Below are 23,350 nucleotides of genomic sequence, written 5' to 3'. Positions count from 1 at the left end.
GATTCATCTTCTTTTTAAATGGCTTTGGAGTCTAGTTTATTTAATGCTGCCTTTCGTATCGAGCCGCTGCCTCACAGCACCAGAGGCCCAGGTTCGATCCTGACCGCGGGAGCCATCTGTGTGTACGTGCGTCTGTGTGTGTGTATGTATGCCTGTCTGCCTCTGTGTGTGTGTGTGTGTGCGCGTCTGCCTACCAGCCAGCATGTGTATGTGAAGTTTGCATATTGTTTCGGTGACCGTATGTCCCGACTCCAATCAGTCTGAAGAAGAGTCCTGTCCCGAAATGTCACCTATCCATGTTCACCAGAGATGGACCCACTGTTACTCCAGCACTTTGTGTCTTTTTGTTTTGTAAACAAGCATCTGCAATTCCTTGTGTGTACATTAGGCCGTTCTATCAACTGGCACTCATTAGGTCCATGATCACAGGAGTGATGGGTGCGGGAGGTGGGGTGTCGGGTCATGAGATTATGGGTGACACACTGACACTGGGTAGAGCTGCTGCTTCACAGCGCCAGATACCCAGGTTTGATCTTGACCATGGGTGATGTCTGTCTGTCTGGAGTTTGTACATTCTCCATGTGACCGTGTGGGTTTTTGCTGGGTGTTCCGGTTTCACCCCATATTCCAAAGATGTGCAGATGTGCAGGTTAATTGGCTTATGTTAAAAACTCAATTGTCCCTAGTGTGTAGGATAGTGCTAGTGTACGGGGATTGCTGGTCACCGAGGACTTGGTGGCCGAAAGGTCTGTTTCCGCGCTGTATCTCTTACGTCTAAAGTGTCCAGACCCAAAACATCACCCATCCATGTATTCCAGAGATGCTACCTGACCCGCTGAGTTACTCCAGCACTTTGTGTTTTGCTCAAGATTCCAGCATCTGAAGTTTTGTGTATCTGCAAAATGTTACTAACTGTCACAAATTTTTATGGCGATTTGTGAATTCCGTCAGTGGCAAGTTTGTCTTACCTGAGCTGTAGGAACACAGGGAGCTAGTGATGGTCACATTCCCAGAGCACCGTGAGACTACAGTTTCATTAGTGAAGACTACGGTTGTTTAATACGTGTTAGGTGTGTGTTGTCTGATTCCCCTCTGCAGGGCAATTGTGTTGAGGTAAAGTTGGTAGGAAAGTGTGGAGGGGTGTTACAGAGGTATGTGATGTCAGTGTATATGGGTGTGTGTGTGTGAGAGGGGTAGTGAGTATGAAGGTGAGAGAGAAAGTAAGTGGGTGTGAAAGAGGAAGAGGGGGATTGGGTGAGTGGGAGTGAGTGGGAGTGGGAGTGATCAAGTATATGTGTGAGTGTGTGTGGCCCTCTCCCTCACTACCGCAGCATCACCCCCCTCTGTTCCTGGCGGCATTTCCTGCTCAGAGTTCGTCGGACTCAGGCAGGGGTGGCCCGGTCCAGCCGCGGGCCCGGCGGTTGAAGCTGGGCCTGTTGGTGAGGCGGCCGACGTCCGGGGCCACGGCTTCCTCCGGCATCTCCATGCTCTCCAGGTCTGGCACTGCGAACAGCCTCCCGCAGCCTCCGAACGGGATGGCAGCTCTGGAACGGCACGGGGAACAGAACTCAGCCCCACTGAGACAGTACAGGCCCTTCAGCCCAACGCACCTGGACTGATCATAGTCGCACAGCATAGGAGCAGGCCCTTCAGCCCAACATGTGTATTAACCCTAGAGTCAGACAGTACGCAAACAGACCCTTAAGCCCAACATGCCTGTACTAAGTCATCGAGCCCGAACAGGCCCTTCTTCCCAACATGCCTGTACTAACCCTAGTCATGCAGCGCAGGAATGGACCATTTGGTCCACTGTACCTGTACTAACCCTGGAGTCGGATAGCAAGCAAACATGCCCTTCAGCCCAGAGTTTGTATTAACCCCAGAGTCGCACAGCACAAGAACAGGCCCTTTGGCCCAATGAACCTGTACTTGCCAAAGAATCATGCAGTTCACAACACAGGCTCTTTGGCCCAACGTACATGTACTAACCCTATGACACATGAACAGGTCCTTCGGCCCGCCGTACCTGTATTAACCAAGGGGTCATACAGCGCACCAATAGGTCCTTCAGCCCACTGTATCTGTATTAACCATAGAATGGTATAGCACAGGAACAGGACCTTCTGCCCACCCAGTCTGTACTAACCCTAGAGTCATACAGCGCAGGCACAGGTCCTTTGGGTCACCAAGTTTACTGACCTTAAGGTCATTGATTGGGGCAATACAGTGGCACAGCGGTAGAGCCGCTGCCTCACAGCGCCAGAGACCCGGGTTCAATCCTGACCTTGGGTGCTGTCTGTACGGAGTTTGTACGTTCTTAGTGTGACCATGTGGATGTTCACCGGTTGCCCTGTTTTCCTCCCACATCCCAAAGTTGTGCAGGTTTGTAGGTTAATTGGCTTCTGTAAATTGTCCCTGATGTGTAAGATACTGCTGGTGTAGGGAGTGACCGCTGGTCGGCACGGACACGGTGGGCCGAAGGGCCTTTTTCTGTGGTGTAGCTCTGAAGTAAAGTCTAAAGTAAAGGAGCAGAATTAGGCCATTCGGCCCATCGAATTCTTGGGGGGAGGTCACAGTGCCTCGGGTCATTTGTGGTCAACACAAGCTCCGTGCTTTCCCCTGCAAAATGGAGCTCCAGTAAAGGATTATTAGTGAGTTAGCAACACTATTTATGCCCTTAGGTCTAACTTGGATCATGCATTCATTACATGGCACAGTGGTGAAGTCACTTCGGCCCAGAATAAACCAGAGTTTAAATGTTGGACCTGTGCCCTGTACAGAAAGGCCATGTGTTTAATGAATTATATCTGAATATAACATTCTGATATTACCGTGAACACTCATGGTCTTTTTCCCCAGGGTAGTGGGTTGTAAAACTGGAGGGCGCAAGCTTACGTTGCGAGGGGAAAGATTTAACAGGGACATAGAACATAGATCAGTACAGAATCATGATAGGAATAGATCGGGTAGACGCACAGTCTCTTGCCCAGAATAGTTGAATTGAGAAGCAAGAGACACAGGTTTAAGGTGAGAGGCGAAAGATTTAATAGGAATCTGAGGGACGACTTTTTCACACAGAGGGTGGTGGGTAAATAGAACGAGCTGCTGCAGGAGGTAGTTGAGGCAGGCACTATTGCAACGTTTCAGAAACATTTAGACAGGTATGTAGATAGGATAGGATAGCTTTAGAGGGATATGGGCCAAACGCAGGCAGGTGGGCCTAGTGCAGATGGGATATGTTGGTTGGAGTGGGCAAGTTGGGGTTGAAGGGCCTGTTTCCGAGCTGTATGACTCTATAACAGTACAGAAGATAGACACAAAGTGCTGGAGTAACTCAGCGGGTCAGCCAGCATCTGTGGAGAAAAACAATAGGACGTTTTGGATCGGATCCCAAATCAGGGCCAACAACAGATGACCTCAGGAATGGTGGATTCCATCATGGCCCATTGTTGGCAGATAACCAGAGGGATACAAGGATGCGAACAGTGGAACTGGCAGGATGATGGCTGGGGAAGGAACAGGGGACAGGGGAGGGGAGGGAATGCAAGTGAGACCGCACCTGGAGTACTGTGTGCAGTTTTGGTCTCCAAATTTGAGGAAGGATATTCTTGCTATGGAGGGCGTGCAGCGTAGGTTCACTAGATTAATTCCCGGAATGGCGGGACTGTCGTATGTTGAAAGGCTGGAGCGATTGGGCTTGTATACACTGGAATTTAGAAGGATGAGGGGGGATCTTATTGAAACATATAAGATAATTAGGGGATTGGACACATTAGAGGCAGATAACATGTTCCCAATGTTGGGGGAGTCCAGAACAAGGGGCCACAGTTTGAGAATAAGGGGTAGGCCATTTAGAACGGAGATGAGGAAGAACTTTTTCAGTCAGAGGGTGGTGAAGGTGTGGAATTCTCTGCCTCAGAAGGCAGTGGAGGCCAGTTCGTTGGATGCTTTCAAGAGAGAGCTGGATAGAGCTCTTAAGGATAGCGGAGTGAGGGGGTATGGGGAGAAGGCAGGAACGGGGTACTGATTGATAGTGATCAGCCATGATCGCATTGAATGGCGGTGCTGGCTCGAAGGGCTGAATGGCCTACTCCTGCACCTATTGTCTATTGTCTATTGTCTATTGTTTAGAATAGGCCCTTTGGCCCTCAGTGTCTGTGCAGTGCAGGATGCCTGGACTAATTTTATCTGCTTGCACGCGATCCATAATCCCTCCATATCCATGTGCCTATCTAAAAGCCTTTTGACCACTATTGTATCTGAAGGAGGGTCCTGACCTGAAACTTCAACTATTTGAGTTCTTCTGAGATGCTGCCTGACCCGATGAGCTACTGCTGCACTTTGTGTCTTTTTTTGTAATCTAGAATCTGCAGTTCCTTTTTTCTACAGTCATATATATATATATATCTGCCTCCATCACCACCCCTGGCACCACTCTGTGCAAACAAAACATACCCGACACATCTTTGCCCCTCTCATCTTGATGTTAAGCCCGAGAGTATTTGACACAATAACAGGACGTACCTTTAGAAAGATGAGGAGGAATTTAGCCAGAGGGTGGTGAATCTGTGGAATTCATCACCACAGATGGTTGTGGAGGCCAAGCCATTGGGTATTTTTACAGCGGAGATTGACAGGCTCTTGATTAGTAAGGGCGTTAAAGGTTATGGGGAGAAGGCAGGAGAGTTGGGCTGAGAGGGAAACCTTGATCAGCCATGATCAAATGGCAGAGTAGATGCAATAGGCTGAATGGTCTAATTCTGCCCCTATGTCTTATGGTCTTATACCAAAGATAGACACAAAGTGCTGGAGTAACTCAGCGGGTCAGGCAGCATCACTGGTAAAGATGGGTAGGTGATGTTTCGGGGCAGACTCAGTGGGCCAAAGGGCCTGTTTCCACGCTGTATCTCTAAATTAAACTAAATCTCTGCACTCCTTCCAGCTTGACAACATCTTTTCCTATAACAGGGTGACCAAAAGTGGACTGGACTGAAAATGCAGGAGTGGGCAGATTGAACCTCCTACACCTCCCCCCCCCACCCCCCCCCCCCCACCCCGGCACTTACCTGTTGAAGCATCGGTAGGTTTGGGGCTTGGTGTCCGGAGGGGCTTCTGGAAGCTGGTTGATCATCACGTCGATGAGGTGGTCCTGGTACCCCAGAGTGTCTGCCCAGGGCGAATGGTAGGACCTCGGGATGGCCGTGACGTTGAACTTCTCTGCTGGGATTTCCTTCAGTGGACTGGAGTAACCTGGAGAGCCAATGGCAGAGGACCATTAAATCCAGCTGTGGACACCGGGAACTGCAGACGCTGGGTTGCGGAAAAAAGGATGCAAAGTGCTGGAGTAACAGTGGATCAGGCAGCATCTCTGGAGAATGTGGATAGGTGATGTTTTGGGATGGGACCCTTCTTCAGGCTGATAATCTTGGCAGTTGAGACCATCCTCGACCCAAGGGATCATTGATCTCCACCCAGGGACCAACGATCTCCTCCACACACTGGACCATTGATTCCCCTCCACCCAGTGACCATCCATCCATCTTCGCCCTGGGACCATTGATTTCCTCCACCCAGGAACCATCAATCTCCACCCTGGAACCAACAATCTCCTCTACACAGGGACCATTAATCTGCTCCACTCAGAGACCATTGATATTCATACATCTTGGTACCATTAACATCCACCCAGGGACCATTGATCCCCATCCACCCTGGGACCATATATCTCCTCCCCCCTGTAACCATCTATCTCCACCCAGGGACCTTTGCCCTTCCTTCTTCCAGGGACCACTGATATTCCTGGAACCTTGGCACAATTGACTTCCAACCAAGGACAATTTATCCCCTTCCACTCTGGGACCATCTATCTCCTCCACACAGAGACCATTGATTCCCCTCCATCCTGGAACCATCTACTCCATCCTGGAACCATCAATTTGCACTACCCAGGGACAATAGATCTCCTCCATCCTGAGACCAGATCTCCCCTACCCATTAACCATTGATTTCCCTTCTGCCCTGGGACCATTGATCTCCACAGAAGGGTCATTGATCTCCACCCTGGGACCATTGATCTCCACACAAGGGTCATTGATCACCCTGGGACCATTGATCTCCACACAAAGATCATTGAACTCCACATTGGGACCATTGATCTCCACACAAGGGTCATTGATCTCCACCCTGGGACCATTGAACTCCACACAAGGGTCACTGATCTCCACCCTGGGACCATTGATCCCCACACAAGGGTCATTGATCTCCACCCTGGGACCATTGATCTCCACACAAGGGTCATTGATCTCCACATTGGGCCCATTGATCTCCACATCAGGGCCATTGATTCCTCTATGCCCCGAGACCATTGATCTCCACCCTGGGACCATCGCGGTAAGGGAGATCGTAACCTGGAGCGATGATGTTGGGATTCAGCACGACGTTGATGTTCTTGGCCGCGGAGAGCCTGCCGAAGGGTTTTGGGGCGACGGCCGGGCCAGACTGCTTGCCAGGATGGGCGACGTGGACCTCCGAACGGTAGTTCTCCTTCATCCCATCAGCGTTCTGCTGGGCGCTCTGCGGAGCAAGGAAGCAGCGTTTGAGAAATGGGTCGACAGCATGGACACGGGCCCCTCGGCCCACCGAGTCCGCGCCGACCGGCGATCACTCCATACACTCACACTAGCCTACGCACTAGGGACAAATTACAATGTTTACCTAAGCCAATTAACCCACATACCCGGATGTCTTTGGAGTGTGGGAGGAAACTGGAGCGCCCGGAGAAAACCCATACGGTCACAGGGACATCTTGCAAACTCCGCGCCGACAGCACCAGTAGTCAGGATCGAACCCGGGTCCCTGGCCAGGGCCGTTTTTACAGCATTATGGGCCCCCGGGCAAAGCAGTGTACTGGGGCCCCTACCGTTACTCTCCCCCACCGCCCTTTCCCTACCAGCCCCCCTCTGTCGTGCCGGCGAAAAGCACTTACCGAAAAGCACTTAGCGATGGACTTAGGGTGCTACATTGTTGCGAAAAGCACTTACAGATCGCTGTGAGAAGCACTTAGTGACCGAAAATGTTGCGAAAAAAGCACTTATTGAACCTACATTTTTAAAGTAGTATTTATTTATTGCAAGTCACTTAACATACACAGATCAGCATGGGGCCCCTATGCTCGTGGGCCCCCGGGCAAGTGCCCATCAGGCCCATGCGTTAAGACGGCCCTGTCCCTGGCACTGAAATGTAGCAACCGTGCCGCCTGTTGTGTGAGATGGTGCACAGCCCAAACCCTCTCGCCACACAAGCGCAACGAAACAGGGATGCGTGGGTTAACGAATGAGGACCGTTTGACCGCTCTGGGCCTGTACTTGCTGGAGTTTGGAAGGATGAGAGGGAACCTCATTGAAACTTACCGACTAGTGAAGGGCCTGGATAGAGTGGAGTTGGAGAGGATATTTCCACTAATGTCAATTTTATTCTGAGGCTGTGCACTCTGGTCCTAGATTAATGTGAGAGTCTAGGACCAGAGGGCACAACCTCAGAATAAAAAGACGTACCTTTAGAAAGGAGATGAGGAATTTCTTCAACCAGAGGATGGTGATTCTGTGGAATTCATTGACACAGATGGCGGTGGAGGCAATGTCATGGAGTATGTTTAAAGTGGAGATTGATAGGTTTCGTATCCATGTACCTGTCCAAGTGTCCTTTTAAATGTTGTTATAATACCTACCTGAAATACCTCCTCTGGCAGCTCGTTCCATACACCCACCAACCTCTGTGTGAAAAGGTTGTCTCTCAGGTTCCCAGGTGGTAACATGCTTTACAACATCCTTAAAATGTTTGCTGATAGTTCCATAGACTCCCAGACCAGTACTTCCCTGGGACCATCCATCTTCCTCCACATGGGGACCAATGGTCTATTTCTACCCTGGGACCATTGATCTTCCTCTACCTAGGGACCATTGATCTTCATCCACCCAGGAACCATTGGTCTCCACCCAGGGACCATTGATCTGCTCCACCCTGGGTTCATAGATCCTCCTCTACTGAGGAACCACCAATCTTCCTCCACCCAAGGACCATTGATCTTCCTCCACCTGTCCATTGATGTCTCTCCACCCAGTAACCATCAATCTCCTCCAGATAGGGTTCAGTAATCTTCACCCAGTGACCATGGATCTTTCTCCACCCTGAGACCACAGATGTTTCTCCACCAATGGGACCATTGACCTCTACCCAGGGACCACCAATGCTTTACCCTCCCCCCATGAGCCCAGTCAATGATGCTCACGGAGGCGTTGCTTTACCATGTGTCCCGGGCCAGGATGTCCCGCAGCGTTCATGCCACCGAGGCCACTCCTTGCCGGCGCTCCTCTCACCCCTTCCACCGTGAACTTGTCGACTCTCTTCTGCCTCATCTGGAACATCTTGGATCCCTTGTTGGCGAGGAGGGAGAGCTCCTCCATCATCAGGTCCTGGGGAAGACTCACCTTCTTGCCCAGGTCAAGTTGCACTATTGCTGAAAAACACGGAGGGGAGGAAGAGGATGGAGAAGACAACTTGATCGCCAAGAACCAGAGGCAGTTGAATGGCACACAAACCTGAAATCCACACGGAAATGCAGGAAACTCTCAGCATCCCGAGCTGAGCGTGCAATGTTACAGTGTGGCACAGTGGCGCAGCGGTAGAGTTGCTGTTCAGAAGCAAGGCAACAGAGGGGAAGAACCTGTTTCTTTCAAGCTTCAGTACCTTCTGCTGGATGGTGGGGGGGGGGGGGGGGGGGGGGGGAAGGAGAAATGACCGGGGTGGGACAGGGACAAGTCTTTGATTATATTGGCTGCTTTCCCAAGGCAGCGCGAAGTGTTGATGGAGTCGATGGTGGGGAGTCTGGTCTGTGTGATGGACTGGGCTACATACACAACTCTGTCATTTCTTGCGGCCTTGGGCAGAGCTGTTCCCAATCAAAGTTATGATGTATCCCGACAGTATGGGCTGTCCAGGACATTTGGACGGTGTGGATCAAGAGAGGGGGAGACAAGGAGGAGTTTCTTTAGTCAGAGAGTGGTGAATCTGTGGAATTCATTGCCACAGACGGCTGTGGAGGCCAAGTCAAGGGGTATATTTAAGGTGGAGATTGACAGGTTCTTGATTAGTAAGGGTGTCAAAAGTTACGAGGAGAAGGCAGGAGAATGGGGTTGTGAGAGAAAGATAGATCAGTCATGATTGAATGGTGGAATAGACACAATGGACTGAATGGTCCAATTCTGCTCCTTTGTCTAATGGAGGGGGGATATAATCTTCAGTCTCTGGGCGGCATGGATAAATGGGCTGAATGGCTCATCATCGCACCCTCTCGATCCACCGCTGTGCCGTGATTGACCGATCCCTTAGACTTTACTTTAGACTTTAGAGATACACTGCGGAAACAGGCCCTTCGGCCCACTGAGTCCATGCAGCCCAGCGATCCCTGTACACTAGCACTACCCTACACACTAGGGGTAATTTACCATTTACAGAGGCCAGTTGACCTGCAAAGCTGCACGTCTTTGGAGTGTGGGAGGAAACGGGAGAAAACCCACGCGGTCACAGGGAGAACATGGACATTTGGTACAGACAGCACCCGAGGCCGGGATTGAACCCGGGTCTCTGGCGCTGTGAGGTGGTGATTCTACCGCGGCGCCACCGTGCCGCCCCGTCTGACTGATCTCACCTCCCCCATGGACTTCCCTCGCGATGGCCGACGCCTTCTCCTTCCTCTCCCGTATCAGGGAGGCATGCGACATCATTCCCAACGTGCTGGGGGAGAGAACAGCAGAGACGGGGGCTGAGTCATGGAACAGAACAGCACAGATTCAGGCCCTTCAGCCCACAATGTCTGTGCCAGACACAATGCCAAGACCAAATCTTATCAGCCTGCGAGTGATCCTATCCCTGCATTCCCTGCATATCGAAGTGCATATCCCAAAGCCTCCTAAACATCACTTTTATATCTGCCTCCACCACCGCCCCCGGCAGCCATGCTGACTGTCTCTCATTCGCCCTTTCTCTTCCAAATGGGAGTAAATCATATCCCAAACAATCCTCCAATATCTTCCCAACCACTGACATGAGGCCTGTAATTCCCTGAATTCTCTCCACTTGCTTTATTAAACAGTGAAATTACTTTAGCTTCTCTTCAGTCCTCCGGGACCTCACCTGTGGCTTGGGAAGATGCAAAGATCTTTGTCAAGGCCCAGGCAACCTCTCTTGCCTCTCTCAATAACCTGGGATAATATCCCATCCCATCACAGAGAATCATCCATCTTGGTGCTTAATCTACTTGTGTTGCCACTTTCAGTGAGTTATGGACTTGGACTCCAAGACCCCTCTGTACATCATTCTGTGATGGGTCTTGCCGTTAACTGTATACTCTCCCCTTTACATTTGACCTCTCCAAGTCCAACAACTCACAGACTTGCTCGCATTAAACTCCATCTGCCATTTGTCCGCTCATTTCTGTAGCTGATCTAAATCCTGCTGTATACCTTCACCTCTTTCCCCACAGTCTGTGGTCCCAGCAATCTTGGTGTCAACTGCGAGCTTATTAACCAACCTGTCTACATTTAAGTCCACACTGTAGACGGAAGGAACTATTCTCCAGAGATGTGTAGATGTTGCCTTACCCACTGAGTTAATCCAGCACCTTGTGTTTTTTACATTTAAGTCCAAGTCATTTATGTGTGTGTGTGTGTGTGTGTGTGTGTGTGCACGTGCGTGTGTGTATGTGTGCGTGTGTGTTTGAGTGTGCTTGTGTGTGTGTGTGTGTGTGTGTGTGTGTGTGTATGTGTGTATGTGTGCGTGTGTGCGTGTGTGTTTGAGTGTGTGTGTGTGTGTGTGTGTGTGTGTGTGTGTGTGTGTGTGTGTGTGTGTGCACGTGTGTGTGTGCATGTGCGTGTGTGTGTGGTAAACAGCAGAGGTCCCAGCACAGATCCTTGGGGACATATCCACTGGTCACAGACCTCCAGCCTGAATCTTGTCTTTCCACCATAACCCTCTGCCTTCGATCAGTAGGCCAGTTCTGAATCCAAGTGACCAGGTTTAGAGTCAAGAGCATAAACTTGTCATATATGCAATGAACATTTTACTTGCAACAGCACAACAGGTCTGTGAACAGAGTACTCAATAGATAATATAACAAACAAAAAAATATGATGAATAAAATTCCCAATATTAGTGCAAAACAAAGCAAAAGCCCGAAGTCCCCAGTGTCAACCAAGATAGTTCATTGTTCATAGTTTAGCTGGAGTTTGCAGTGTTCAACAGCCTTGGTTGATGGGAAGAAGATGGGAAGGTCTCTGTTAATCCCCTGCATCTTATTCTTCTGGATCAGCCTACCTACAGTATTACTATATGTATTAGTGAGAATAGCTTTAATGTGGGAGGGGAAAGATTTAATTGAAACCTGAGGGGCAGCTTTTGCACTCAGAGAGTCAAGTCAAGTCAAGTCAATTATATTTGTATAGCACATTTAAAAACAACCCACGTTGACCAAAGTGCTGTACATCTGATTAGGTACTAAGGAAAAAAATGAAACATACAGTGGTGGGTGTCTGGATTGAGCTGCCAGAGGAGGTAGTTGAGGCAGGGACTATCATAACATTTAAGACGCTTGTGCAGGTAAAAGGACATGAGATGTTTGGAGCAACATGGGTCAGGTGACAGGAGGAGGGACTGGTGGCAAATGCAGGTTTAACAAAGAAAAAAGACACAAAATGCTGGAGTAACTCAGCGGGTCAGGCAGCATCTCTGTAGAACATGGATGGGTGATGTTTTGGGTCAGGACTCTTCTCCAGACTGATACAAAGGGAACGAGCCATCTTTGTCGGCAGGGAATAATTGGGCTGAAGGGCCTGTTTCTGTGCTGTGTGGCTCGATGAGGCGATGAGTCTATGATCCAAATGCAGTTCTACATACGGACAGCAGTTTATGTCAATGATCCCAGCGAGACTGATCACGTTTCCCACTGTAAGCAAAATATAAAATCGGAGGGGAAGAGGGGAGATTAATCTTTATGTCATGCCTCAGCGGCTGCCATCTTTGCTGCCGATGGCAGTGAGGATTTATTTAAACTAAAGTCAACGTGAAGCAGTCACTGAGGGAATGAGAAAACACTCTGAGAGGAGTCACGATGTGAAACCAGCTCACAATGAGTTAAAATAGCCTCCGAATTTAGTTTGGTTTAGTTCAGTTTATTTTCACGTGTACTGAGGTACAGTGAAAAGCTTTTGTTGCGTGCTATCCAGTCAGCGGAAAGACGGCGTGATTACAATAGTCTAACGCAGTGTGCAGACACAGGATAAAGGGGAGGAGAAAGCTGGAAGTGAGGAAGGGCAGGGCAGAGCCTGGTGAGGTGAGAGGGATAGGTGGATACAGGTGAGGGGTGGGGGTTGATGGGCAGATGGCAGGACAAAGGCCAGAGATGAAAAGACAAAAGGTGTGAGACAAAAGGATTAAAGAGTGCGAATTGTGAAGTTAGAGGAAGGAATGTAGGTGGACAAGGAGGGGGGGGGGAGAAGATGTGAGAGTCCAGGCATGGCACAGGGGAGATAGATGCGGGGAAAGAGAGGAAGGGTTCTGTCGTTACCTAAAATTGGAGAATTCAACGTTCATGCCGCTGGGGTGTAGGCTACCCAAGCGGAATATGAGCTGCTGTTCCTCCAGTTTGTGTGTGGCCTCACTCAAGTAATGGAAGAGGCCCAGGACAGAAAGACATGTGTGGGAATGGGAAGGGGAGATCCAGGGAGATCCAGCAGGCCTTGGCTGGCCGAGTGCAAGTGTTCAGCTGGACTTACTTGTTTAGATGAGTGAAGGGGGGGCTTGAATGAAGTACATTAGATGCTTAAAAGGCTAGTAGTTGGATTTCCTCTTGTGGAAGGATCTAGAGCAAGGGATCACTGAATAAGAGGCGTATAAAATCATGAGGGGAATAGATAGGGTGATTACATGTCATAACGACCAAGATGCCCAATCTACACTAGTCCCACCTGCCCACGTTTGGCCCATATCCCTCTTAACCTTTCCCATCCATGTACCTGTCAAAGTTTCTTTGAAATGATGTTATTGTACCTGCCTCAACTACCTCCTCTGGCAGCTCGTTACATACACCCACCACCTTCTGTGTGAAAAAGTCCCATTAAATCTTTCCCCTCCTCACCTTAAACCTATACCCTCTGGTTCTTGATTTCCCCAGCCCTGGTAAAATACTCTGTGCATTCACCCTGTCTATTTCCCTCATGATTTTATACACCTCTGTAAGATCACCAGTCTTCATGTGGGTGGCACGGTGGCACAGCGGTAGATTTACTGCCACATGGGTTCGATCCTGACTGCGGGTGCTGTCCGTATGGAGTTTGTACGTTCTCCCTGTGACCGCGTGGGTTTTCTCCGGGTGCTCCGGTTTCCTCCCACATCCCAAAGACGTGCAGCTTCGTAGGTTAATTGGCTTAGGTAAAAACTGTCAATTGTCCCCAGTGTGTAATATGGTGCTTGTGTACGGCGTGATCGCTGGTCGGCTGAAGGACCTGCTTCCATGCTGTATCTCTACACGAAACTAAACTAGATGGGGACATTGATTGACAGAGAGGTACAGCTGGGAAACAGGCTGTTCTACCACTCGACTGCACCTACATCATTTATGATGGTAAATTAACTGGTAAGCCAGGAAATGTTTGTTATGTGGGAGGAAACTGAATCATTGAGTATAAGAGTCAGGAAGTCATGATGCAACATTTCAGGACTTTGGTCAGGCTGCACATGGAATATTGCGTGCAGTTCTGGTCGTCCCATTAAGGGAAGGGTGTGGGGAGGGTGCAGAGGAGGTTTACCAGGATGAGGCCTGGATCAGAGGGTATTAGCTACAGGGAGAGGTTGGACAAACGTAGATTAATTTGCCTAGAACGATGGAGGTTGAAGGGAGATCTGATAGAAATATATAAAACTATGAGAGGTGGAGAGCCTTATTACCTCAGGGTGGAAATGTCAAAGCCTAAAGAGAATAAGGTGGGAGAGGGAGACGTTTAACGGAGATGTGTGTACACGGAGGCTGAGGGGAGGCCTAGTAGAAGTATACAATATTATGGGGCATAGACGGGGTAGATAGACAGAACCTTTATCCCCAAGGTGGAAATGTCAAAGACTAGAAGGCATAGCTTTGAGGTGAGAGGGGCAAAGTTTAAAGGAGATGTGTGTACACGGAGGGTGGTGGGGGCCTGGAACATGCTGCCGGAGGTGGGGGCGAGGCAGATACGATAGTGATGTTTAAGAGGCTTTTAGATGATGCAGGGAATGGAGGGATTATGGATCATGTAGAGGAGATTAATTTAACTTGGCATGAAGAGACATTGCAATGCAACTGTTAGCGACTCTGAAAATACTGTTGAGGTGGAGCCACTATTTTCTTGCTGGCAACGGTAGTTACTTTGACAGCGTGTAGAACGACGGGACAATCTGCTTTGATGAAAAAGTAATCTTGGCTTCAGCACTGTAGGGAAGATGCAAATCTCTTCCCACTGATACAGGATGTGATCTGCAAAGATTCCTTGTGTCGATCAGTACTTTCTCTAACTATTACAGGTGTGAGGTACAGGGCATATTGACTTAGTTTAGTTTAGTAATATTGTCACATGTACCGAGGTATAGTGAAAAGCTTTTGTTGTGTGCCACCCAGTCAGCAGAAAGACGAGACATGATCACAATCAATCCAGTGTACACAGGATAAAGGGAATAACGTTTAGTGCAAGGTAAAGTCCGATTAAAGATAGCCCGAGGGTCTCCAATGAGGTAGATGGGAGGTCAGGACTGCTCTCTCACCGGTGATGGGATGGTTCAGTTGTCTGATAACAGCTGGGAAGAAACTGTCCCTGAATCTGGAGGTGTGCGTTTTCACACTTCTGTACCTCTTGCCTGATGGGAGAGGGGAGAAGAGGGAGTGACCGGGGTGAGACTGGTCCTTGATTATGCTGGTGGCCTTGCCGAGGCAGCGTGAAGTGTAGATGGAGTCAATGGAAGGGAGGTTGGTTTGTGTGATGGTCTGGGCTGCGTCCACAATTCTCTGCAATTTCAGGCGGTCTCAGATGGAGCTGTTCCCCCAAACCTGGTTTCATTAGGTTGCACCATGGCTTCGGAATGAAGGAGATTACAGAGAGTGGTGGACACTGCCCGGTCTATCACTGCCCTGTCCATCACGACTACCGACCTGCCCACCATCGAAGGGAACTACAGGAGGCGCTGCCTCAAAAAGGCAGCCACCATCATCAGAGACTTACACCACCCTGGCCACGCTCTCATTTCACTCCTACGGTCGGGAGGAAGGTACAGGAGCCTGTAATGTCCAGGTTCAGGAACAGTTTCTTCCCAACAACCATCAGGCTCTTGAACGCTGCACAACGCTAACCTCAGCAACTATGATCTCCTGTGGACTGTTTCTTTGTTTGTGCTACAGACTTCAGTCTTTGCACTATTGTAGTTACTTAATATTATGGTTATTAGTTTATTGTATTATTGATTATTGTATATGTGTCTGTGTGTCATTGTGTTTACAGGCATGTTAGGCTGCAGCAAGTAAGAATTTCATAGATCTGCTGTGACAATTTTACCAGAATTCTGCCTGGATTAGGGGGCATTAGCAGCAGGGAGAGTTCAGGCAAACTTGGATTGTTGTCTCTGGAACGCCTGTGGTTGAGGGGAGATCTGATAGAAGCCTCTATAATTATGGGATGCATAGTAATTATGGGTAGATAGTCAGAACCTTTCTTCCCAGGGTGGAAATTATCAATAACTAGAGGGCATAAACGTGTGGGGTTGTAGCTTATTTGGCCCCCTGTAAGACGACCATGGTGTGTAGGGAGTGGATGAGAAAGTGGGATAACATAGAACTAGTGTGAACGGGTGATCAATGGTCGGCTCAGACCCGGTGGGCCGAAGGGCTAGTTTCCATGCTGTCTCTCTGAACTAAACTAACTCCAAGTGCAAGCTATTTTCCATATTGAGCCAGCACACGGTATTTTGGCAAGGGTGGAAGAAAGCGTTTTGTTTCATGAATTGTTAAAGCAACCACAGAAATAACAATCTGTGACTATAACGAAATGTGGCCTCTCACCAACTAGAGAGCGGTCCTGGCCACCCATCTACCTCATGGGAGACCCTCGGACTCTCTTTCATCAGACTTTACTGGACTTTACCTTGCACTAAACATCATCCCCTTCATCCTGTATCTGTACACAGTGGACGACTTGTTTGTAATCATGTACAGTCTTTCCGCTGACTGGATAGCACGCAACAAAAAGGCTTTTCACTGCACATTGGTACACATGACAATAAACTAAACAAAACCTGTATCTGTACACTGTGGACGGCTTCACTGTTATCATGTATAGTCTTTCCGCCGACTAGATAGCACGCAACAAAATAGCTTTTCCCTGTACCTCAGTACATGTGACACTAAACTAAACTATACAAAACCTTGGGGGGTTTTCGGTGCCCCCAAGTGTACAGTCTTTTAAGAGTGTGGCAATTTTATGGTATTAAAAGATAGTAGTTTAACAGCTGACAGACATGCACCACACAGTCCACAACCTGGATCATATTCTGCCTTTGTGTTCAAGTAACACTCCAGGCACACAATAAAGTTAAAAATTCCAACAAAGTGCAATATTCCAATGTTTAATCTAGAATGCTACCCAATTGAAGACTGTCACTTCATGCAAGGTACCTGATCAATGGTCGGTGCAGACTGTGTTTTAGATTCTGTGCATCTAAAGAGCTAGAATTAGAAGCAGAGTTTGTCGATCTCCTACCTTTGCTTTGACCCTTGGTAAACCCTCTCCTTATTAATTCTCCTTTTCGTTTGCCTTCTAACTCCCTTCCAATAGACACTCCTGGTTTCTCCCACGCACTCCGTGAAATGAGTGCGGGTCCTGATTCCTCTCTCTCAGTCTCTCCCGGCCAGTCCCAGAAGTGGGAGCTGAGGATTCCAAGTTCCTGCGCAGCCTACATCAGACTTATATTTAGTTCAAGACATCTTTGTCGCCTCTTGCCTGCAACATGTCTGCACAGCTGCCCTGCGCTATAAGCTAACATTGAAAGCTCAAATAGCCTGTCGGATAAACAAGTTGGCAATAGCAAGCGTTAGACCCAGGGGGAGGGATCAACAATGGTCCAATGCATAGCACTTATTAATGTACTAACATATGAACCAGGCCATTCACCCCCTCGGACCACCGTGCTATCATACAATGACAGATCTGATGATTGGAACCCCAACCATTACACTCCCACCTCCCCTTGGTGGAACACAGAACAGTACAGCACAGGAATGGGTCCTTCAGCCCACAATGTCCGTGCCGAACACGATGACAAGTTCATCTAATCTCCTCTGCCTGCACGTGATCCATTCCCTTCCAATCCCTGCATATCCATGTGCCTGTCTGCTCTGCTAAATCATGCCATGCATGAGTACATCATGGTAGTACAAAAAGATAATTAACAGAGTGCAGAATCTCGTGTTACGCTGTAGAGAAAATGCAAGTGAAAAAAAGTGTCTGGGGCGAAACTAGGTAGGTTGGAAGATCGGAAAATTCATCTCTAGCATATGCGAGGTCTGTTCAAGAGTCTGATAACAGAGAGGAAGAAACTGTGTAGGGAAAAAAGCCCTGCAGATGCTGGTTTAAATCGAAGGTACACACAAAATGCTGGAGTAACTCAGCAGGTGAGGCAGCATCTCTGGAGAGAAGGAATGGGTGACGTTTCGGGTCGAGACCCTTCTTCAGACTGTTGAAGGGTCTCGACCCGAAACGTCACCCATTCCTTCTCTCCAGAGGTGCTGCCTGAGCCGCTGAGTTACTCCAGCATTTTGTGTGTACCGAGGAAGAAGCTGTCCCTGAGTTGGGTGGTGCGCGCTTTCAACTTGACTCCATCTACACCACGCGGCCTCAGAAAAAGCAGCTAACACCAAGGACTTGTCCCAGTCCCACTCCAGTTATTCTCCCCGCTCCTGTCCGGCAAAAGGCACAGAAGCTTGAAAGCGCGCGCCACCAGACTCAGGAACAGCTTCTCCCCCTCTGTTATCAGGCTTCTGAACGGTCCTTCCATAAGCTAGAGTACTGTCCGATTCACCTCTACCCCATTGCAGAGATTGGACTTTGGAGGTGGTGCGCTATAACACTGAGAACCGTATTCTGCACCCTGTATCTTCCCTTTTGTACCTGTTGTCCTTGATTTTGCCTCAAGTATTATCTAATCTGATTGGATATCATGCTAAATTTAGAGCAGCACAGTGGCGCAGCGTCCGAGACCTGGGTTCAATCCTGACCTCGGGTGCTGTCTACGTGGAGTTTGCACGGGTGGTTCCCTGTGACCACGTGGGCTTACCTATCTAAATGTTTCTTCAACGTTGTGATAGTACCCACCTCAACTACCTCCTCCAGCAGCTCGTTCCATACGCCCACCACCCTCTGAGTGAAAAAGTTGCCCCTCGGGTTTCTATTAAATCCTTCCCCCCTGACCAGGTGCTCTGGTTACCTCCCATATCCCAAAGATAGCGGGTTTGTAGGTTAACTGGCCCTCTGCAAATTGCCCCCTAGTGTGTAAGGAGTGGACGAGACAGTGAGATAACATGGAACTGATTGATGGTCGGCCCGTTTCCATGCTGTATCTCTAAACGGAAGCAAAGCTTGCAGATGTAGCCCAGTCCATCACACAGACCAAAGGGAACATCTACCCCATTGCGAATATTGGACTTTGTCTCTGGAACTGATGCGCTACAATGCTGAGAACTGTATTCTGCACTCTGTGTCATCCCCTCTGTTACACATATTGTACTTAATTTTGAGTTGATTGTATCTATGTATAGTATTATCTGATCTGATTGGATAGCATGCAAAAACAAAATCTTTCCTCTGTACCTCAGCACACGGTACAATAATAAACCTAAACCTCAACCAATTTCTAATCCAGGTTGAAGCATCTGCATTTCCTCGTGCCTTCAGTTCTATCTGAGAAACGCCCATTTGTAAAAAGAGGAGAATAATTGGGAATCACGGAAAGAAATAACGACCACAATGGGAAATATTCCACATCCGTATGTTTTTATATAACAGCATTTCATTTACATATTATTATAAAAAAAGTTTGCAATCTTTCAGAAATCAGAACCTGCCACACAGCAAGAAGCACAGAGAGAGATGATTTGACCGCCTATTTGCTTTGTTGTTACTATCTGACTGCTGAAAGCAGAATTTAAAGTGTATACTGTCGTGCAAGAGATTAAAAATGGATCTGCTTCAGAATGGGTAGGTATTGATATTTTTTTTGCATACAGATCAGTAAGATTATTGCCACACACAAGTAGAATCCCCGGTTAAGCTCATAATGCATAGAAACAGCCCACTGAGTCAACGTGCAAGAGTCGCCAGGTTTCACAGTCCCAGCTGCAGTTGGCCACATTGCAGCCGTCGCCTCCGTGCGGATCATCCCGCAAAACATCGTCCCTCTCCTCGCCCGGCCACCTTCAGCCTTCGTGCCCCTGGGCACCTCCCGTAGCCGCCCTTGAGGGAGTGGAAGGCGAGACGCCCCAGTCCTTCCTACTGTCTCTTGTCCAGCGTCTGCCATCGTCACCAACTCCCTCCACCCTCCTCTCCGGTCCCCGGTCTTTGGGGTGAGCAGGGGCCGGGCTCAGCGGCTTCCCTCTCCCAGTGACGCAGTGGGTGATTCAGGGCTGCTGCTGGCTGGGGTAAGGCCACGGCTCGCCAGCCAGGACCAAGCTTCTTGCTCATTCCTTTTCAATTTTCTTTAAAAGTTTGCAATCTTTTCAAACTTCAGTGAGATTTTTAATTTGAGAAACGATCTGAAGTTTCTGACTTAGAAACGTCCTGATTTCATTTCTACAAGAACAACGTCCACAGTGACGGGCGCTCGCTGTCTGCACGCAGTTTGCAAGTTCTCCTCTGTGACTGCGCGGGTCGCTTTGCTCCGATTTCCTCCCACATCCCAAAGTTCTGCAGGTTTGTAGGTTAATTGGCCCCCTGGTAAATTGTCCCTAGTGTGTCGTTTAGAACTAGTGTCGGGGGTGATCGCTGGTCGGTGGGCCGAGGGGCCCGTGCCCATGCTGTATCTCCAAACTACATTTAGAATGAAAGCCCATATGGCCATGGGGGGGGATGTGCAAACTCCCCAAACAAGCACCACAGGCACTCTCGCTCACACACGCACAGGCACTCTCGCTCACACACGCACAGGCACTCTCGCTCACACACGCACAGGCACTCTCAGTGCCGGAGGTCAGTACCAAACCTGGCGTCTCTAGGCGCTGTGAGGCAGTGGCTCCACCCGCTGTGCCAGGGACCTCTGTCTACATTTGCCTGGGGACAGGCATGCACCCATTGGGACCATTCATTTGCCACACACACACACACACTTTGAAGCTTGTGGAATAAATTGGTGCGTTAAAGAAGCAAAGTCTGAAAAGCGTTGCGATCTGTAACGTCACCTATCCATGCTCTCCAGAGATGCTGCCTGGCCCATAAGACCATATGACACAGGAGCAGAATTAGGCCATTCGGCCCATCAAGTCTACTCCGCCATTCACTCAGGGCCGATCTATCTATTCCTCTCAACCCCATCCTCCTGCCTTCTCCCCATAAACCCCTGACACCCTTACTTATGAGGAACCTGTCAATCTCCACTTTAAAAATACCTAATGACTTGGCCTCCACCGCCATCTGTGACAATGAATTCCACAGATTCACCACCTTCTGGCTAAAGAAATTCCTCCTCATCTCCTTTCTAAAGGTACATCCTTTTATTCTGAGGCTGTGCCCTCTGGTCCTAGACTCTCCCACTAGTGTAAACATCCTCTTCACATCCACTCTATCCAGGCCTTTCAGAGAGAGGGGGTAAGTTTCAATGAGGTCCCCCCTCATCCTTCTAAACTCCAGCGAGCACAGGCCCAGTGCAGTCAAACACTGGACAAATGAATTGTGTGTTTGCTTCTAGTGAGCAGGTCAGATTAACGCGGCCAGCTGATGTCCGTTCCCAGTGGGATGTTCATGTTCATAAGTGATAGGAACAGAATTGGGCCATTCAGCCCATCGTCTACTCCGCCATTCAATCATGGCTATCTTTCCGTGCCAACCCCACTCTCCTGCCTTCTCCCCTTAACCCCCCAACACCCGAATCTATCTATCTCTGCCTCACAAAAACTCTGACGGCCTCCACAGCCGTGTGTGGCAACGAATTCCACAGATTCACCACCGTCTGACCTTGGGGTGAGTCGCCAACTCGAACTGTGATGGTCCTTCTGGTGAAGTCACTGCTACGGCATTGGTGGGAGGGAGATCCCGGTATTCAGAACGACGAGATGTGTCCAAGTCGGGACGGAGCGCAAGACGTGGCGGGGCAGCGGGTAGAGCCACTGCCTCGTGACGCCAGGTTCCATCCTGACCTCGGGTGCTGCCTGTCTGTGTGGAGTTTGCCCGCTCTCTCTGCAACCGCGTGGTTTCCTCCGGGTGCTCTGGTTTCCTCCCATGTCCCAAAGATGTGCCCGTGCTGGTTTGTAGGTTAATTTGGCCCTTTGGAAAAATTGCCCCATAGTGTGTAGGCAGTGGATGAGCAAGTGGGATAACGTGGAAATAGTGTGAACGGGTGACCGATGGTCGGCACGGACACGGTGGGCTGGATCTGGCAGTCAAAAGCTTCAAAAATAAAGTGTTCGATATCTGTAGACTTCTCTTCGCTGCAGACTCCGTTCCTTCCTCCACAGATGCTGCCCGGCCTCTCCCTGCCCGCTGCACCTCCTGCCCCCGGTGGAGAGGGGAGTCATTGCTCGCTGGCCCTGCCTCTGCTCGCACACCAGCCCCTGGGGCAGAAGTTGTAGTAGCTGGGAGACCGGGCTCCGGAATCGTCCGAGCCCAGGGAGAACTCCGAGTCCGTCAGCGATCTGCGGTACAACCTCAGTGGCGATCGAACGTAGGCGGCCGGAGGGGAGACCCCCGGGGAGAGAGGGGAGAAGGGGGAGAGGCAGTCACTCCGGGGGCTGAAGGGGAACGGCGGCTCTCCGGGAACGCCGGGGGAAGAGGCGCTGGCGTCAGAGAGCTTCTTGCGGCGGGCCGCGCTCACCACATTCTTGGCCAGGAGGTCCTTCAGCCGGCGGCCCCCAGTCACCTCTGACCCCGGCGAGACCAAGGGGGCGACGGGGCTGGGGGGAGTCCGGGGACTCATCGCTGTCTCCCTCTGGATGGTGTCCATGTAGGCCCTGGGACCACTAGTTCTACGTTCCAGGGTGGTCTTCCACGGGGGGGTGACTGGAGATGTCCAACCCTGGTTTATTACAAATATAAAGGGAATCCATTATTTACAATAATCATATTTACAAAACATACAATACCAATGGCCCCACCCCCGTGACACAAAGTGACCAAATATCCATGATACTAAATATTAAATGACTATATGACTGATTAACCCGGTCGTACCCAGCAGTCCCAGAACCCTCCGGGGTGCCCGTGGACACTGCGTGCACCCTGGGCGTGACCCCAGAAAAGGGGCAGGCAGTCGGGTGGGGCAGTGCCCTCTTCCGCCTGGCGCCATGACTTGCGGATGGCCAGCTTGGCCAGGCCCAGGAGCAACCCAACCAGGACATCTTTGGCCCTACCCTCTCCCCTACGCACAGGGTGTCCAAAGATGAGGATGGTGGGTGAGAGGTGGAGCCAGAAGGCAAGGAGCAGCCCCTTCAAATACTCAAACAGGGGCTGCAACCTCACACACTCCATGTAGGCATGGAACATAGACTCTCCCAGCCCGCTGAAGTGGCAGGTGAAAGGAAAGAATTGGATTGGATTACTCCATTAACACCCCCCCCCCCCCCCCCGAGATTGCAGCAGGACCATTTGCAGCAGGACCATTTGGTTGGCCAGGTGGGCTGAGGAATGGTTGAAGGAATTTAATACAGAGAAATGTGAGGTGTTGTATTTTGGAAAAGCTAACATGGGTAGGATCTACACTGTGAATGGCAGAGCTCTGTGGAGGGTGGTAGAGCAGTGAGATCTAGGAGTACGGGTACATACGTCCTGGGAAGCGGTTTCAGTTAGATGGGGTGGCCAAAAAGGCTTTTGGCACATTGGCCATCAGTCAGTGATTGAGTAGAGAGGTTGGGAGGTCATATTGCAGTTGTAAAGACATTGGTGAGGTTGCATTGTGCTCAGTTTTGGTCACCATGTTACAGGAAAGATGTTGTCAAGCGGGTAAAGGTGCAGAGAAGATTTACGAGGATGTTGCTAGGACTCGAGGGCCTGAGCTATAGGGAGAGGTTGAGCAGGCTAGG

General features: G+C 49.7%; 2 protein-coding genes across 2 annotated transcripts in view; both read right to left on the bottom strand.

The window, feature by feature from the left end:
- Positions 1-1,366: 1,366 nt before the first annotated feature.
- On the bottom strand, positions 1,367-9,782 carry LOC144599889 (myozenin-2-like). The gene is made up of 5 exons (XM_078411159.1): positions 9,707-9,782; positions 8,304-8,515; positions 6,408-6,561; positions 5,067-5,250; positions 1,367-1,544 (listed from the first exon to the last, which is right to left on the bottom strand). Exons 1-5 carry the CDS (start codon positions 9,780-9,782, stop codon positions 1,367-1,369), a joined length of 804 nt encoding a protein of 267 aa, XP_078267285.1.
- Positions 9,783-19,117: 9,335 nt separating this feature from the next.
- Positions 19,118-23,350, bottom strand: part of synpo (synaptopodin) — a 38,074-nt gene continuing 33,841 nt past the window's right edge. The window contains exon 5 of the mRNA XM_078411158.1: positions 19,118-22,347. Within this exon, the coding sequence (XP_078267284.1) occupies positions 21,847-22,347 (501 nt within the window). The 3' untranslated portion in view covers positions 19,118-21,846. The remainder of the gene's footprint in view (positions 22,348-23,350) is intronic.

Source organism: Rhinoraja longicauda, chromosome 14, assembly GCF_053455715.1.
Source record: "Rhinoraja longicauda isolate Sanriku21f chromosome 14, sRhiLon1.1, whole genome shotgun sequence".
Lineage (NCBI taxonomy): Eukaryota > Metazoa > Chordata > Chondrichthyes > Rajiformes > Arhynchobatidae > Rhinoraja > Rhinoraja longicauda.
The sequence above is the reverse complement of the archived record's forward strand: the minus strand, read 5'-3'. Positions and strand labels throughout refer to the sequence as shown.

What these genes read in the sequence shown, in the direction of transcription:
- LOC144599889 (XM_078411159.1), bottom strand. Translation starts at nt 9,782, where the DNA reads ATGATGTCGCATGCCTCCCTGATACGGGAGAGGAAGGAGAAGGCGTCG. An exon ending in GAGGGAAGTCCATGGGGGAG is followed by an intron (nt 8,516 to 9,706) that starts GTGAGATCAGTC and finishes CGTGTTTTTCAG; the next exon opens with CAATAGTGCAACTTGACCTG. An exon ending in ACCTACCGATGCTTCAACAG is followed by an intron (nt 1,545 to 5,066) that starts GTAAGTGCCGGG and finishes GTGCCGTTCCAG; the next exon opens with AGCTGCCATCCCGTTCGGAG.